The following is an 18,806-nucleotide window of genomic DNA, read 5'->3' on the forward strand; positions in this document are numbered from 1 at the left end:
TTCTGAAAAAGACTATGGAAGAACTACATTGGTGAAGTCTCTATGCTCTGTCCTAATACATGACATAGTGGGAAGGGTGGTACCCCGGCACACATCTTCCAATGATTCCTGCTGCTGTGCTGGCCTTTGTGTGCATTGTGGGAGAGCGGTTCCCCATTACACACAATGAATTGAAGTAGTGTTCCGTGTAGTTACGAGAACGCATCAGACAATTGTGACTGAAAAGTACTGAAAATCCACATTGCTGATGGCTCAACCTTTGCAAGGTAATTCTATCACCCAAGTACAACTCCTCATCAATGTCTGTGAGGAACATGGCAAACAAGCAACCTTCTGCCATCTGACCCAACTGTTCATCGTGATGAACCAACTTTGACTGCTTTACTTCTAACCCTTCCAAATGGAAGAGGCGCACTACAAAAAAAAAAATAGATTCATTGACAGTTGAAGCCAGTCTGTTCCGCACAGACTCGAGGGAAATGAAGGAGAGGGGTTCAAACAACTGAAGACAATATCAAAGGATTAAAACTTGAAGTTGCCACCTTGAGGTAAAGAATGTCCAAACTGACTGCCCTAACTAAAGGCCTGGACGATAGGGTGGAAGATGATAATGGCAGCTACAAATGCATCCCGAGAGATCAGAAGAAACGTCAATTATTCCTTGAACAATAGATCTCACATGGCCTCAAACCCTAGGGCATCTCAACCATGTTCCCAGTCGAAAAACGAAGAGAGACCTGGCCCAGACCCCAGTGGGAGGCTCCCAGAGAGCACTCGGCATCAGATTCCTCAATTACAGAAAGAGAGACGGCATCCTACAAGAAGCATGACCTGAAGACGCCCCCACAACGAAAATCACGCAATTGCTATCTTCCCTGACTTTATGAAAAAAGTACAAAGCTTGAAGGCATTAAACCTGAAATACATGTTGTTATATCCAACTCACCTATGAGTAATAACAAACTGAGAGGGCAACGTCATTGATACACCTAAGGAAGTGGAGCCTTGGCTAGAGATGTAGGACAAAGCATCTCAAAGGATACACGGTAAAAGCCAGAGCTATTTACGCAGGAACATAGTTGGTAAGGCCATAAGAACCAAAAGACCCACAACTCCTGGAGAGACAGACATCTAAATCTGGTGGCGAGGACATGGAGCTAATAAGTAATAACTCTGATGCGTGAATTATTTGGAACAATGAAATGATGAGACCAAACACCTGAATTTCAATATTGTAATTATGCTCTACTGAGACCAGAATATATCCATACAAGATCTGGAAAATGAAGTTAAGAATCAAAGCCCGGACAGTGAATAGGAAGGAACTGAACATAGCTGATCTTCCAACAACTATCTAAACTAGGGTTCTCCAATCTTTTCTGTAATGAGAGCTACTGCTGATCAGTGAAAGCCATTGCGAGCTGCTGAATGCTAAGCAACTTGAGCATGTTACCAGATGCCCCCACGCCCAGCTTCACTGACTTTAAGCCTAATGCCCATAGAGCTAGATACTATGGTTTGAACAGAAATACTTTGATATCGGACACTATGAAAGGGATGCCATGTGTGTCAGTGAGAGTGTGGTCTTCGGGGACTTATAAACGTGTGTACGAATGAAATATATATGTGTATGGGTGACTAAGAGCCTGTGTCGTATGTACTTGTGGCGTACGACAAACCTTTCACCATAAGTGGTACGGTTACATGTATAGAACCATTTTATAAAACAGGAGAAATTTAAAGTGCAGAAAAATATTTTGCAAAAGTATTCACAATATGGAACATTTTTCTGCCTTATAAATTTCTCCCACTTAAAATAATGGCTGTATTTTGGAGTTGTAGTTGTAAATATGGTACCATGACTACCAGCCACTGGGAGCACAATGTCTGCTATGTGTAAAGGTGGCACTTTAACACTGGAACATTTTTAACTTAACAGTTAACTTTGTTGGCTATATGGATTCCAAGAAACTCATTTACAATTTCTCCCACTTCCAAGTGTCACATTTACAAACCTCAAGCACCTTGCTCCCAATGGGCTGCAGACACAGTGATGTATTTATAACAGAAAAACAGAGCCATTCTTTTAAATGAGAGCAATTTAAAGATAAGATTAAGATGTCATTCAAATGAAGAGTTAACCTAACCATGAAGTTAACTTTCAATTTACATTTTTTCCCATTTAAAAACATTCAGAAACATCATTTGTTCTCAGCTCCAATACTGAGTTAGCTGGGACTTTAATCTAAATACCTCAGTCCTTAAGTGTCCCAGTTTGAGTCATAAATCTGGATGAGCACTCCTCATTATCAGGCTCTTCTATCTGCAGTCTAATAATAATAATGTTAAATAAACACAGCCATTCCCCAACCTTAAAAGGAAAATGTGACCCTGTGCTTATTTGAAAATGAACTCAGACTGCCAGCTACTCTGAAGGTGTCTGGAAGCTACACTTGCAATTGACTGAATGGTGACCCCTGAACTATACCTATGCTGCTAGAGACAATCAGACATGCTGCAGGACAGTTGGTGATTGCTAACTGGCATAGCAGTGCACTACCTTCAAAAGGGGCAATCTGGGCTAATCGCCTCCTGAAAGCAATGTAGAGTTCGAGAGAACAGATCTGGATAACGGATTAGATTATTATTAAAGTTATAGACAATAGCCCATAATAGTGGAGTGGTAGTTATTGGTGTTTTAGGGAACAGGGAGAAAGGTTGAATTGCTCTTCGCTCTAGATTTGAGGGCTAACACTCATACCCATTTGGACTGGTGTCTAGTTTGTAGTTAGGCGGAATTACATTGGTGCCTGCTGTTGAGTGGCATTGGGACGCGGTGGTGATAGTCATTGGGTTATTGTAAGCAGAAGTTAGTCAACAGTTTTACCGTGATTAGAAGGTCAGGTGAACATACCTACAGCACCACGAAATATGGATTTGCAGTACATATAGTTGTGTGGTAAAGGGTGGGGTAGCAACAAGATCAGATGGGGGCTCAATAAGTATCCTAAAAGATGCAAAATACATTTTTAACTTAGGAAAGAACAGATACAATGTTACAGGAAAAACACTCAGTGGGTGTGCACCCTGATTACAACCCCTGAATATCGAATGGACAGAATACAATATAAAAAAATATATATCAACAAGTAAACCAATCGAGATTTCCTATTCCTAACTCTACAAATATGTAGCTCTGCAGTAGATATATTTTCAATAAGTAGATGTAATCACAGAGGTAAAAATATAGATGAACTGCGCACTCCAAGCTATGGAAACAAAGCTTGCAGGCCTAATACTAGAGGTGGTACCTTTCACAGAGAAAAAACAAAGAGACAGCTACCACTCTACTATAGCGTTGATTAGGTTTAAACGTTATACAAAAGGAAGGAGCATTTTGGATGAATTTCTTACATTAAGGGATCTTTCGATGAATCACAATTTTGGATCCATCACTAATGAGATGATAGGAGATCAAACTACATGCACGTGTTAAGAGTAAGAAAATCCAAGAACAGCTGTGGGTTAAGGGTGATACCAAATTGCAAGATTTAATTGCTGTAACTGAAGAGATTGAACATTCTGAGAAGTGGATGTTGTCTGAGCAGAACAACTAGAGTGCAAGTTCTGGGGCGGATGTGTGTTGTTTGAATAGTAGTAATTCTCACACTAATGTTTCTTCTTTGAATAGAAAGATGGAGAGATCGGTAGTGTGCTATAGGTGTAGCAGTTTTAGTCATACTGCCTCTTTCCTTCAGTGTCCTGCAATTGGCAAGGAGAACAAGACGTGTGGCCGCACTGAACATTTTGCTCGTGTAAAGATCTAAAAAAATAATACGGTGCCACACAAAGGTAAACTTTCTTGTGTGAATGAAGGTAGGGAGGTGCTTCTGTGAGTGTGGCAAGGCAGATGAAAACAATAAAAGCATTGGTTTGGCTATTCAGAATTTTGGCATGGGTAAACAAAAAAAAATCAGGAGGGTATGTGTCCACCTATATCCTGGGCACAGAATTGAGAGCTATGGCAGATTCAGGCTCTCCATGGACAATAATTACTAAAAGGTATTTATTGGAGACGTTCGCAAATGTATTGGAGTTAGGTGAACTAAAGAAGTCCGATATCTTAGCAGAAAGTTGTGATGGATCCACCATTGACATCATTAGTTATGAAAGTGTGGTACTAGAGTTCAAGGGAAGAGAAACACAAGTCAAGTTGTATTTTACAATGAAGGCTGTGAATGTTTTGGGTTAGAGGGTCTGATGTAAGCCGAGGATAATTTTGAACTCTAGAAGCAAGCAGCCTATAGAACAAGTTACTTACATTTGGTTAAGCTCTTTCTGATAGAGACTCTAGCTAGCCATATATTCGCCACCTTTTGAATATCATATCATATATCTTCGCGGCGTGAGTGACTTCAGGCTCTGTGTGTTCATCTACAATATACCAACTTTTTCCCTGATAAGCTTGTTCAGCGATCTAGAACCTCCTTTCTACTGAATGTTGTGACGCCATTCTACATTGGTCAAACCATCTTCATGCCGGTGTACTAGCCTGATCTCTCTAAGGAGTAGGAGAGACTCATCGCTTGGATACCAAAAGGGTGCTCAGTTTCTACAAATATCGTACCAAAGACTGCCAGGTGGATAATCAGCTCTTTGTGGAGATCGCCGAAGCGAAAAAAGGCAAGGATGTGCAGAAGTGTACCATCTAACACTGGACTGTGCTATGCATTAAGATCTTCTACGCACTGCCAAAGAAACAGCCACCAGAAGGCTTGCAAGTCCACTCCATCAGGGCCTAAGCTGCTACGACTGGGTTACCATATAGAGTCCCTGTACTAGACATCTGCCAGGCAGCTACGTGTGCCTCCCTCCACTCATTCACAAAGCACTATTGTCTGGGAAATCAAGTCCACAGAGACAGGCACTTAGCACACTCGGATCAACAGTCCATTCAAAAGCAAATTCCCATAGGTACTGCTTTGGTATCTATTCAAAAGCTGGAGGTCTCTCAGAAGAACAAGTTACTTATAATCGGTAACGCTCTTTCTGGTAGAGTCTGCCACAGATTCATCACCAAACCTCCCTTCCTCCCCGCTCTGTGATTGGACTATACCCATTAATAAGATCCCAAGACTAGGAATCAATACACTCATGTTTCAATTTGCTTTTGGTACTTTATGTTTGAGGGAGTGAAGAGTCCCGAAAGCAACTGACGTTAGCGTACAGGGTTGGGACCTGTTTAGGTTCTGCACATCACTTCTAGAGCAGAAAGGCGTTTGTACAGAGCCGCACTACACCACCACCTGGGAGAGAGGTACTGTGAAAAAGCTTCTGGATCCAGTCTGGGATGTATGTAAAACGTTGAAGAAAAATTAACTGATCTTGAAAGGCACCAAATGTAAATTATTTCCTGTAGAATATTTGCGGAATACTTGTCTGGTGAAGGGATGGTGCCCAATAAGTCAGTAGTTGACACTAACATCAAGGTACTGGCACCGCGTAACAAGGAGAAACATCTAGCATTTGCTGGTTTGTGTGAGTATCATAGCAAATTTATTAAGGATTTTGCAACTAAAATGGAGCATTTAAGAGAACTGACAAGAAAGAATGCCGAATTTAAATGTTTAGACCTATCAAAAAAAGGGGTTTGAGCAAGATGAAATGGAAATTGTGAGAGCTCCCACTTAGAAACCTTTCTGCATGAACAAAGAGTGCATAATTATTGTAGATGCATGTGGGAAGGTAGAGTGGAATGTTGCGTTTGCATCAAGTATAGTGACGCCGAGAGAAGATATGCAGTCACTAAGAAGGAGTTATAGGCATATGTGTGGGTTAATTGATTTCTGTACCTTTCTTCATGAGCATCCTGTTAACCCTTTGATTGTGGTTCGCAATGTTTAGCAAGCACCTTGCATTCCCATTTTAGTTCCCTTTCTGAGCTGCCTTTAGCTTTAGCCTGGTCCTTTTAGTAGAAGCCTCTCACAGATAGTTAGATTCACTTCTTCCTGTGCATTTAGGGTTTCTACTTCTCTATTATTCTGTTGTCTCCTTTGTATGTGTATATTATATTATAATTTAGCGTTTGGGAATATCAGAGTTATCCCCAAGCGTAGCAGCTCAGGCTTTCAGTACTTGGCTCTAGCTACTGCGGGATTAGTCCTCGTTCTCTTTTAGTGTTTCCATTTCTTGCATGCTAGACACACATACTCATGTTGCATACTCGGTCTACCACAGACCTGCAGACGGGAGCTTACAGTAAACATCATGAAAATTTAGTTGTAATTTCATAGATTAAGGTTACGGCGTCCATCTGGCACTCTGCACGGGCGGGATAAAAACTTTGTGTCTGGATCCGGAGCATGCGGGGCACCCTATATGCACTTTGCAGGGGGCCCCCTCAAGTTTCATTACTGAGTTAGGTAGCATCCATAGGACAGCCCTTGTTCTCCTAGCTGTGCTATGCTTGTCTAATATTATAAGTAATTGAAATGCATCAGTAGCTTACACTAATGCGAATGAAGTTCCTCAGAGTGACCTCATAAACCCGCTCACTCACCTTGTAATGGTGCAGAACTCAACAGCGATTCTCTCAGTCATGCACCACTCTGCCGGAAACATGCGGCCATACTTCTCTTCGTAGTCCACCAGCTGACGCTTAATCCAGGCGTACCGCCTGTCAATTTTATCCAGCCAGGCCACCTTGAAAACATAAGAGACCCAAACATGAAGCATAGTGATAGAAAACAAACACCAGCTGATCTTGTTATGAGGTACATGATTAGGGTTTTATTAGCTTCCACTAAAAACAAAACACACACACAGACACACCACCCCTCTCCCTGCCAAGAAAGATACTCTCCTTTTAATCTGCCTATTATGTCCCGAATAGATACTTCTGGTGGGAGGCTGATATTACCCCTATAACTGTAGGTTGAGAACCGAGCCAATGAATAGGAGAGTTCTTTGTAACAGCGAAACAGTGGACACGTGGTTTAATGATAGTTGCTGTAAGGCCAAACGTGCGCTGTTAGCGGCCATTAAAGGAAAAAACAAGCCACTAACTAAAATTAGGAGGGCTCAATACAAAGAAGCTGTTTGTAGTGCAAAGCAGTCCTGGGAAGAAAATAAATGGGTGGACATTAAAACCGCCCTACTTAACCGGGACATGAAAGAATTTTGGGCCATAGTTAGAACTGGCAGTAGCAAGGGTAACCCAGTTGTTGAACCAAACATACCAACAGAACTGTGGGCCGATCATTTTCGGGCATTGTATGCAGTAGATTTCGACTTGACCCCACAATATATTAATTATAGAGTTCCCCTAGGCCACTTGGGTGCAGATAGCGGTTGCGTAGAGGACTCATCTGCTACTGCCCCTAGACATGTGGTTGAGGTGGCTGTTGGGATAACCCTCTGAGAGGTCATCTCGGCAATTGAGAAACTTCCAGCAGGCAAAGCACCTGGTTTAGACAAGTTGCCAGGGGATTTATTTCGGTAGGAACCAACCATCTGGGGTTCCTTATTTGTGGATGCTATTTAGGGCCATTATGAATGGCATGCCAATCCCTGATACCTGGGCTGGGGCAGAAATGGGCCCCGTTTTTCAAAAGGGCTGTCCCCTACTCCCTGCAAACTATAGACCTACTTACTTACTTTTGAAGCGGAAGGCATCACTCACGCTGTAGCCTATCAGCCCTGTTATATAACAGGGGTTGACCCACTAAAGTCCAAGGACCTGGGTATTTAGCAGTATAGACAACAATTGGTCCTTGACATAAATTTATCATCAAGAAAAAATCATAGTACTTAAACCAGTTGACTACCTCTACGTTTCGACTGAATCGGTCGTTCTAGTAGTATAAAACAATACTAGCCCACAGCCTCAAAGATCATTTACAACAGATGCCCATGAATTGATCAAACCAAACAGAAGAATCAAATCAGGATAGTTAATTTAATGTAACATATGTCAATGTATAGACTGTCAAATGCAATTATATACAAATATTTACATAAATCATGAAGTAAAAAACTTTTTCTTAAAAAGCAGAGAGAGAAAAAACCGTGCACAGAGAAAGATAAAGTGTGTGCTCAAGTGAATGATCAAGAAAGATCAGAAAAAACAGTGTGAATCATTTATACAAAGAAGAACATTGAGCCTGTCCTATGTAATGCTTGTAAAAAATAATTCTTTTTTACTTTGCAGAACGCTATTTACAATTCCTTGGTCCTTAACATGAACCACTGGCAATGAGATCGCCAGACAAAGGAATGGGGTTGGACAAGGGGCGGGGGTTAGTAGGTACAGGCTCCCAAAGGGGAGTGTCGTCGACGTTTCGACCCAACCATGTAGTAGGTGGTTCAAGTCCTCAACAACGGGTCTTCATCAGGACGGTGAAAAATGGGGGAGTATCTCTCAGAGTGCACGTCAAGTTAAAAGTACGTCGGGCACCTGTAATGATAAATAAATGGCTGGGCTAAGTATAACTGTATAGTATCAAAATGGTCCACTAGTGACCTTTACGAAAAAGCACTCACCCTTCCGTGGTGCCTTTACATTACCAAAGTGCGACAATTGGTCCGCACTCCGAGTGTGACAGTATCCAAAATTATACTGTGGAATGAAGAGAAGAAAAAGAGGTAGCCATTAGTGCTACACATCATAATCCATACTTGGGTGAAAGTTTATTTCACAAAACGAAATCCTGAGTGTTGGCATTAAATGGCAAAACCCTAGCTAATGGTTACCACAGTTTAATTGCTTATCAGTAAGAATCAGGCTTCTAAGGAAATAGATAAACCTATTATCGTAAGTCCTCAGGCAGTGGTCACTCACCCAATGTATTCCACTAGTTGCTCATTCAATTGCACCATTTAAATTTGCACGTTGAATTTTTCACGAGCTGAAAAATAATAAGAGACAGAATGTCTCAAGATTAGAGAGCTGCCCGGGTTGAAGATGGTCGTGAGATCTATACTATGATTAAGCTGCCCGTTTTTGAATTAGAGCACATACCGTGTTGGCTCAGTCGGGCTGAAAGGAAAAGAATCCGTAGCTCCGTGTAGTCCGTGGCCAGCCTCTCGTCTGGATCCGCGTTATGGAATGCGGAAGCACCGGAGTAGGCTCGGAGCGGATGTGTTCATATCCTAGCAACCCGAGCGCCTGCGTCATGGCGTCGTCAGGGTTGCTAGGTAACAGGCCGTGTTCGCGTCTCCGCAGCTAACAGAAGACCTGCGAGTTCACGGAGTGATTATGTCAGCATGTGCACAATAAAAACTTGGGCTTTAAAGTTGTGCAACAAAGCAGTCATTTAGGATAGTGCGATATTCGTTCTTCAAACATGATTTACCGCGTGTTTGTAATTAGGAATAGATCAAATCGCCGACAATTGGCGCCTATTAAATTACTAAATGAATCCACATGTCAGGTTATTTTTATGTTGGTTGTTCTTCGAATCGATGGCCAGAAGATAGTGGCCGATACACACAATAAACAATACCAAAAATGACATTAAGAACATGTATATACGATTGTACATAATACATGGTGTAATGATATGACATATATTAAATATATATTATACCAGCTGCATAATGCACGAGACTAGTGTATGTGTCAAGTATATATTTAAACAGATATCCCAACTTATATAATGCCACAAAATCTTGGCCAGGGTGTGTGGATTAGGCATATAGCTAAACAAATAAGCATTACATCAAAAATGTTACCAATGGTGTATGGGAGTACTAATGCATTTACAACATATTTAGTATACAGTGGCTGAATTCATAGATGTAAATCACAGTTATTAATATAGAGGGTTCAGCCATTGTAAAGTGTTGCCACCTGTCTTGTTATTTCCTCATACTCATTGAGGCCTTTTGGGTGTTAGAAAAGGTCACTGTCAATGTGAGAGGTGGCAATTTTTCCAACTGTCTAAATGTCCGAGAGTGCAAATGGATGCACACATTTGATACCGTAAATAAAGGCCTCAATGAGTATGAGGAAATAACAAGACAGATGGCAACACTTTACAATGGCTGAACCCTCTATATTAATAACTGTGATTTACATCTATGAATTCAGCCACTGTATACTAAATATGTTGTAAATGCATTAGTACTCCCATACACCATTGGTAACATTTTTGATGTAATGCTTATTTGTTTAGCTATATGCCTAATCCACACACCCTGGCCAAGATTTTGTGGCATTATATAAGTTGGGATATCTGTTTAAATATATACTTGACACATACACTAGTCTCGTGCATTATGCAGCTGGTATAATATATATTTAATATATGTCATATCATTACACCATGTATTATGTACAATCGTATATACATGTTCTTAATGTCATTTTTGGTATTGTTTATTGTGTGTATCGGCCACTATCTTCTGGCCATCGATTCGAAGAACAACCAACATAAAAATAACCTGACATGTGGATTCATTTAGTAATTTAATAGGCGCCAATTGTCGGCGATTTGATCTATTCCTAATTACAAACACGCGGTAAATCATGTTTGAAGAACGAATATCGCACTATCCTAAATGACTGCTTTGTTGCACAACTTTAAAGCCCAAGTTTTTATTGTGCACATGCTGACATAATCACTCCGTGAACTCGCAGGTCTTCTGTTAGCTGCGGAGACGCGAACACGGCCTGTTACCTAGCAACCCTGACGACGCCATGACGCAGGCGCTCGGGTTGCTAGGATATGAACACATCCGCTCCGAGCCTACTCCGGTGCTTCCGCATTCCATAACGCGGATCCAGACGAGAGGCTGGCCACGGACTACACGGAGCTACAGATTCTTTTCCTTTCAGCCCGACTGAGCCAACACGGTATGTGCTCTAATTCAAAAACGGGCAGCTTAATCATAGTATAGATCTCACGACCATCTTCAACCCGGGCAGCTCTCTAATCTTGAGACATTCTGTCTCTTATTATTTTTCAGCTCGTGAAAAATTCAACGTGCAAATTTAAATGGTGCAATTGAATGAGCAACTAGTGGAATACATTGGGTGAGTGACCACTGCCTGAGGACTTACGATAATAGGTTTATCTATTTCCTTAGAAGCCTGATTCTTACTGATAAGCAATTAAACTGTGGTAACCATTAGCTAGGGTTTTGCCATTTAATGCCAACACTCAGGATTTCGTTTTGTGAAATAAACTTTCACCCAAGTATGGATTATGATGTGTAGCACTAATGGCTACCTCTTTTTCTTCTCTTCATTCCACAGTATAATTTTGGATACTGTCACACTCGGAGTGCGGACCAATTGTCGCACTTTGGTAATGTAAAGGCACCACGGAAGGGTGAGTGCTTTTTCGTAAAGGTCACTAGTGGACCATTTTGATACTATACAGTTATACTTAGCCCAGCCATTTATTTATCATTACAGGTGCCCGACGTACTTTTAACTTGACGTGCACTCTGAGAGATACTCCCCCATTTTTCACCGTCCTGATGAAGACCCGTTGTTGAGGACTTGAACCACCCACTACATGGTTGGGTCGAAACGTCGACGACACTCCCCTTTGGGAGCCTGTACCTACTAACCCCCGCCCCTTGTCCAACCCCATTCCTTTGTCTGGCGATCTCATTGCCAGTGGTTCATGTTAAGGACCAAGGAATTGTAAATAGCGTTCTGCAAAGTAAAAAAGAATTATTTTTTACAAGCATTACATAGGACAGGCTCAATGTTCTTCTTTGTATAAATGATTCACACTGTTTTTTCTGATCTTTCTTGATCATTCACTTGAGCACACACTTTATCTTTCTCTGTGCACGTTTTTTTCTCTCTCTGCTTTTTAAGAAAAAGTTTTTTACTTCATGATTTATGTAAATATTTGTATATAATTGCATTTGACAGTCTATACATTGACATATGTTACATTAAATTAACTATCCTGATTTGATTCTTCTGTTTGGTTTGATCAATTCATGGGCATCTGTTGTAAATGATCTTTGAGGCTGTGGGCTAGTATTGTTTTATACTACTAGAACGACCGATTCAGTCGAAACGTAGAGGTAGTCAACTGGTTTAAGTACTATGATTTTTTCTTGATGATAAATTTATGTCAAGGACCAATTGTTGTCTATACTGTAGCCTATCAGCCCAGCAGCGCACCGGCCTCCCAGCCCACCTCTCGCCGCACCCGCTTCGCGGGTGCCGCTTCGCGGGTGCCGCTTCGCTGGTGGGCGCTGGTAGAGGCAACATCTTCAAGGACCAACGCAGGACGCCGGTGGCAAGGCGGTAAGGGGCGCGAGGAACCAGCGGGGCTGCGAGTGTGCGGGGACTTCATTTCCCAGAAGTCCCTGCAAGACCAAGGAAGAGCTTCCGGTCCGCTCTCCCTGCTGGCCCGCCCCCCGCCCATCAAAGCCAGTTAAAAGCCCTCCTCTTCCTCTACCCTGTGGGACACCTACTTACTTACTTTTGAAGCGGAAGGCATCACTCACGCTGTAGCCTATCAGCCCAGCAGCGCACCGGCCTCCCAGCCCACCTCTCGCCGCACCTGTCTTGTTATTTCCTCATACTCATTGAGGCCTTTTGGGTGTTAGAAAAGGTCACTGTCAATGTGAGAGGTGGCAATTTTTCCAACTGTCTAAATGTCCGAGAGTGCAAATGGATGCACACATTTGATACCGTAAATAAAGGCCTCAATGAGTATGAGGAAATAACAAGACAGATGGCAACACTTTACAATGGCTGAACCCTCTATATTAATAACTGTGATTTACATCTATGAATTCAGCCACTGTATACTAAATATGTTGTAAATGCATTAGTACTCCCATACACCATTGGTAACATTTTTGATGTAATGCTTATTTGTTTAGCTATATGCCTAATCCACACACCCTGGCCAAGATTTTGTGGCATTATATAAGTTGGGATATCTGTTTAAATATATACTTGACACATACACTAGTCTCGTGCATTATGCAGCTGGTATAATATATATTTAATATATGTCATATCATTACACCATGTATTATGTACAATCGTATATACATGTTCTTAATGTCATTTTTGGTATTGTTTATTGTGTGTATCGGCCACTATCTTCTGGCCATCGATTCGAAGAACAACCAACATAAAAATAACCTGACATGTGGATTCATTTAGTAATTTAATAGGCGCCAATTGTCGGCGATTTGATCTATTCCTAATTACAAACACGCGGTAAATCATGTTTGAAGAACGAATATCGCACTATCCTAAATGACTGCTTTGTTGCACAACTTTAAAGCCCAAGTTTTTATTGTGCACATGCTGACATAATCACTCCGTGAACTCGCAGGTCTTCTGTTAGCTGCGGAGACGCGAACACGGCCTGTTACCTAGCAACCCTGACGACGCCATGACGCAGGCGCTCGGGTTGCTAGGATATGAACACATCCGCTCCGAGCCTACTCCGGTGCTTCCGCATTCCATAACGCGGATCCAGACGAGAGGCTGGCCACGGACTACACGGAGCTACAGATTCTTTTCCTTTCAGCCCGACTGAGCCAACACGGTATGTGCTCTAATTCAAAAACGGGCAGCTTAATCATAGTATAGATCTCACGACCATCTTCAACCCGGGCAGCTCTCTAATCTTGAGACATTCTGTCTCTTATTATTTTTCAGCTCGTGAAAAATTCAACGTGCAAATTTAAATGGTGCAATTGAATGAGCAACTAGTGGAATACATTGGGTGAGTGACCACTGCCTGAGGACTTACGATAATAGGTTTATCTATTTCCTTAGAAGCCTGATTCTTACTGATAAGCAATTAAACTGTGGTAACCATTAGCTAGGGTTTTGCCATTTAATGCCAACACTCAGGATTTCGTTTTGTGAAATAAACTTTCACCCAAGTATGGATTATGATGTGTAGCACTAATGGCTACCTCTTTTTCTTCTCTTCATTCCACAGTATAATTTTGGATACTGTCACACTCGGAGTGCGGACCAATTGTCGCACTTTGGTAATGTAAAGGCACCACGGAAGGGTGAGTGCTTTTTCGTAAAGGTCACTAGTGGACCATTTTGATACTATACAGTTATACTTAGCCCAGCCATTTATTTATCATTACAGGTGCCCGACGTACTTTTAACTTGACGTGCACTCTGAGAGATACTCCCCCATTTTTCACCGTCCTGATGAAGACCCGTTGTTGAGGACTTGAACCACCCACTACATGGTTGGGTCGAAACGTCGACGACACTCCCCTTTGGGAGCCTGTACCTACTAACCCCCGCCCCTTGTCCAACCCCATTCCTTTGTCTGGCGATCTCATTGCCAGTGGTTCATGTTAAGGACCAAGGAATTGTAAATAGCGTTCTGCAAAGTAAAAAAGAATTATTTTTTACAAGCATTACATAGGACAGGCTCAATGTTCTTCTTTGTATAAATGATTCACACTGTTTTTTCTGATCTTTCTTGATCATTCACTTGAGCACACACTTTATCTTTCTCTGTGCACGTTTTTTTCTCTCTCTGCTTTTTAAGAAAAAGTTTTTTACTTCATGATTTATGTAAATATTTGTATATAATTGCATTTGACAGTCTATACATTGACATATGTTACATTAAATTAACTATCCTGATTTGATTCTTCTGTTTGGTTTGATCAATTCATGGGCATCTGTTGTAAATGATCTTTGAGGCTGTGGGCTAGTATTGTTTTATACTACTAGAACGACCGATTCAGTCGAAACGTAGAGGTAGTCAACTGGTTTAAGTACTATGATTTTTTCTTGATGATAAATTTATGTCAAGGACCAATTGTTGTCTATACTGTAGCCTATCAGCCCAGCAGCGCACCGGCCTCCCAGCCCACCTCTCGCCGCACCCGCTTCGCGGGTGCCGCTTCGCGGGTGCCGCTTCGCTGGTGGGCGCTGGTAGAGGCAACATCTTCAAGGACCAACGCAGGACGCCGGTGGCAAGGCGGTAAGGGGCGCGAGGAACCAGCGGGGCTGCGAGTGTGCGGGGACTTCATTTCCCAGAAGTCCCTGCAAGACCAAGGAAGAGCTTCCGGTCCGCTCTCCCTGCTGGCCCGCCCCCCGCCCATCAAAGCCAGTTAAAAGCCCTCCTCTTCCTCTACCCTGTGGGACACCTACTTACTTACTTTTGAAGCGGAAGGCATCACTCACGCTGTAGCCTATCAGCCCAGCAGCGCACCGGCCTCCCAGCCCACCTCTCGCCGCACCCGCTTCGCGGGTGCCGCTTCGCTGGTGGGCGCTGGTAGAGGCAACATCTTCAAGGACCAACGCAGGACGCCGGTGGCAAGGCGGTAAGGGGCGCGAGGAACCAGCGGGGCTGCGAGTGTGCGGGGACTTCATTTCCCAGAAGTCCCTGCAAGACCAAGGAAGAGCTTCCGGTCCGCTCTCCCTGCTGGCCCGCCCCCCGCCCATCAAAGCCAGTTAAAAGCCCTCCTCTTCCTCTACCCTGTGGGACACCTACTTACTTACTTTTGAAGCGGAAGGCATCACTCACGCTGTAGCCTATCAGCCCAGCAGCGCACCGGCCTCCCAGCCCACCTCTCGCCGCACCCGCTTCGCGGGTGCCGCTTCGCTGGTGGGCGCTGGTAGAGGCAACATCTTCAAGGACCAACGCAGGACGCCGGTGGCAAGGCGGTAAGGGGCGCGAGGAACCAGCGGGGCTGCGAGTGTGCGGGGACTTCATTTCCCAGAAGTCCCTGCAAGACCAAGGAAGAGCTTCCGGTCCGCTCTCCCTGCTGGCCCGCCCCCTGCCCTTTACGCCCCCTACTCAATAACATCTTACTCCCGCAGCGCGGGACGCAGCACGGGCGAAGACTGGGCAAAGACAGGGCCGTTTGAGGCCGTTCGAGGACGGCAGAGGACGGCCCCGGCCCTGTCACCCTGTACTTTACTTCGTTCCCGCAGGCCCCCACGACTTCTGACGTACATCACTGAGAATCACGATGCGTCCCAAAACTAGAAGCACGTCTAAGAAAGCTACACTGGTGACACAAGTGACCGGTCCTATAGACCTTTTCATATCCAGGGTAAACGACACCATTGATAAGAGTATTATCCTACTGGAGAAAAGAGTCTCCTTGGACCTCATGCAGGCCAAACGATCCTCGCTCGGCTCACTTGCCACCGCAAATTCCCCTGCTCACCAGGTTGCTAATAATTGCTCTTTACCACTGCCACTAACTATCGTTCCTACGATGACTGTTCCAAATTCTGTAGATTTATCCGTAACCCAAACAGACTCTGATCAATCATATGTCGACCTTGAAGCAACCCCAGACTTAGAAGCCTGCCAATCACCGACTGAAAAAATTAGACCAGAGTGCCATTAGTAATCCCTTACTACCTGATCCAGTAACGACCTTAGAACCAACAAAAACAAGGAAAAACACCTCCACCCTCCCTAAGGCTATGCCAATTATCAAGGAAAAACCTAAAACAAAAACAAAGAATCATAATCTGATCACGCCCACCCCAAACTCCTCGGCAGGTATCCCCTGTTGGGTGGAAAACATGGTCATGGACCTAAAATCAGACCTCGAAGCTAATATTACAGCACAGATCAAACCCCTAATATCAAAGTTGGACAGACTTACGTCACTAATCAATACGAAATGCAGTTGTAAGGCAAGCGGGAATGGTCCCGCTCCAACGCACGGGGCAAAGGAAATACTCCCAAAAAAACCATCTAGTCTCAAACAAATAACAGGTATAACAAACAAGCCTCACACTTCACCAACCAGAAAAGCGGCAGTAACACAACCCCTAGCTAAAAAAGGGAGTAATCTAGATGCCCCCCAAGACATTCCGGTCGCGGTAGATCTCCCCCCTGCTACACAAATAGGTCCAGCAGGTCAAACTAAAACAAACAACCGACAAACAAAAGGAAATACCACCATTCCAGCAGAGACCCCCTCCCTAGAAAAACCACCAGAACTGAAGACCAAGCAGTCTCGGCCCAAAATAATCAATTTACCCCCGGAAGCTTCTCCCTTCGTGGTGGTGTTAACAGCTGTTCCCCCACTGAAGGAGGGTGTAAGAGAAACTTTCGCGGAGCTGAGGAACAAATGCGCCCAGTGGCTCCAACTCCACAAACCCTTACCCGCTCACATCAGGGGTGATATCTTCTCCGCACGCAGAGGAGATTGGGTTGGCAGAAGCACGAAGGCAATAGCGGGAGATGTCATCAGCATCAAATTTAGGGAGATAGGGGCATCAAATTATATCTGCAATTCACCCAACAGAGGACCAGCCACCCAAATAAATCCCCTTCCCTTGTCCTATTTCCTACCCCCATCTTCAAGGCAAAATTTTCCCTCTCCCGCACTCCCATTAAACACTGGGCCTATAAATTCCTCTGAATACAATATGTATCAATACCAGCAGCACCCACACTTGCCACGATTCCCACAAATTCCACAACAATCAGTTTTCCAGTGGCAACCACCCGCCCAACTTCCTCAACCTATACACCTTGCTACCCAACCACCTGCTCATCCTCCTCAATACCCATATCATACCACCCAACAGTGGTGGCAACCCCAGCAATCCACGCAACACAACACTCACCTATGGCAGCAGCCGCGGCAAGGACGGTTTCCCCCATTCAACCCACTAGGCCTTAATCACCAAGGCAGAGATAGGGACGAATGGAGTGGACAGGAACACTGGAGAAAGTACAGTGACCCCACACGTTGGGATAGCTGGAATGGCATACAATTAGCAAACAGGTATAGCGCCTTGGAGTGCGTCGATTGACTACCACAACCACAAGAACACTCCCAAATCCACACAGACCTATCGGAACCCACGGTCTCCCCATTAGTCCCTCCAGACCCAGAGATTCCTCCAGCCCCAGAGATCTTTAACGAATCAAAAAGAGTAAAAAGCTCAAGGGACAGTCCAACAATCCTGAGCCTGATCTCGTGGAACATCGCTGGACTAAGGACAAAAATAGAGGATGGGACAATCATGCACCACATGCATAATCACCAAATAATATGCATACAGGAGACATGGTCATTACAAGAACATCACCTGCAGGGGTACAAAACGTACTCCTCTCTCGCGCAGTCGGGACACACAGGTAGACCAAAGGGAGGTCTGTGCATCTATGTAGCCAACACTATCCAAAACGCTAAAATAAAGGTTATAGAACTGGCATCTAATTTGCAGATCTTTGGTCTTTTCCTCCAGAAAAAAGAGTCAATGGTTATCATTAATTTTTATAACAACCTGGATGAACTGGACTTTGAGGGAGTCCTGGCCCACCTCCACGAAAAATTAACTACTCTCAGAATGAAACAAGGAGAAAGAGGCCCGGCCGCAATAATATGGGCAGGCGACTTCAATCTTCACGCCTGTACCCAACCAAAAAGAAAATGTCCTGGCATGGTGACAGAAGATGGCCTCTCACTCACCCAATTCTTGCATAACAAAATCGGTAGACAAATGAATGATCTCCTATCCGACCTGGATCTCCAGATAGTAAACACTCTGGACTATGGGGATAACTCACTTGCACCTACTTATATAGGAAGAGGCTACAAAACCACGGTAGACTTCATAATTATATCAACATCCTTACAACTAAGAATAAAAAACTTTGAAGTCAAACCGAATCCTCAAAGTGACCATGCAATATTAACCTTGGAAGTCTCACTAAACTATCAACAATGTTCTCCAGTAATAATAGCCAATGCATTGACCCAGGAAAATATCAATATGGATAAAGTAAACGGGTACTCAATAAAATGGGGAAGGATAAACCCAGAGGAACTCACCAAAGAGTTAATAAGAT

At 43.5% G+C, this 18,806-nt stretch overlaps 1 protein-coding gene across 1 annotated transcript in view; it reads right to left on the reverse strand.

The window, feature by feature from the left end:
• The window catches only part of VPS53 (VPS53 subunit of GARP complex), a 947,455-nt gene that overhangs the window by 383,377 nt on the left and 545,272 nt on the right, over positions 1 to 18,806 (reverse strand). Inside the window, exon 10 of the mRNA XM_086954994.1 lies at positions 6,560 to 6,702. Coding sequence (XP_086811120.1) covers positions 6,560 to 6,702 — 143 coding nt within the window. The remainder of the gene's footprint in view (positions 1 to 6,559; positions 6,703 to 18,806) is intronic.

The sequence above is a fragment of the Lissotriton vulgaris genome, chromosome 2_1, assembly GCF_964263255.1.
Source record: "Lissotriton vulgaris chromosome 2_1, aLisVul1.2, whole genome shotgun sequence".
NCBI classification, from domain to species: Eukaryota; Metazoa; Chordata; class Amphibia; order Caudata; family Salamandridae; genus Lissotriton; species Lissotriton vulgaris.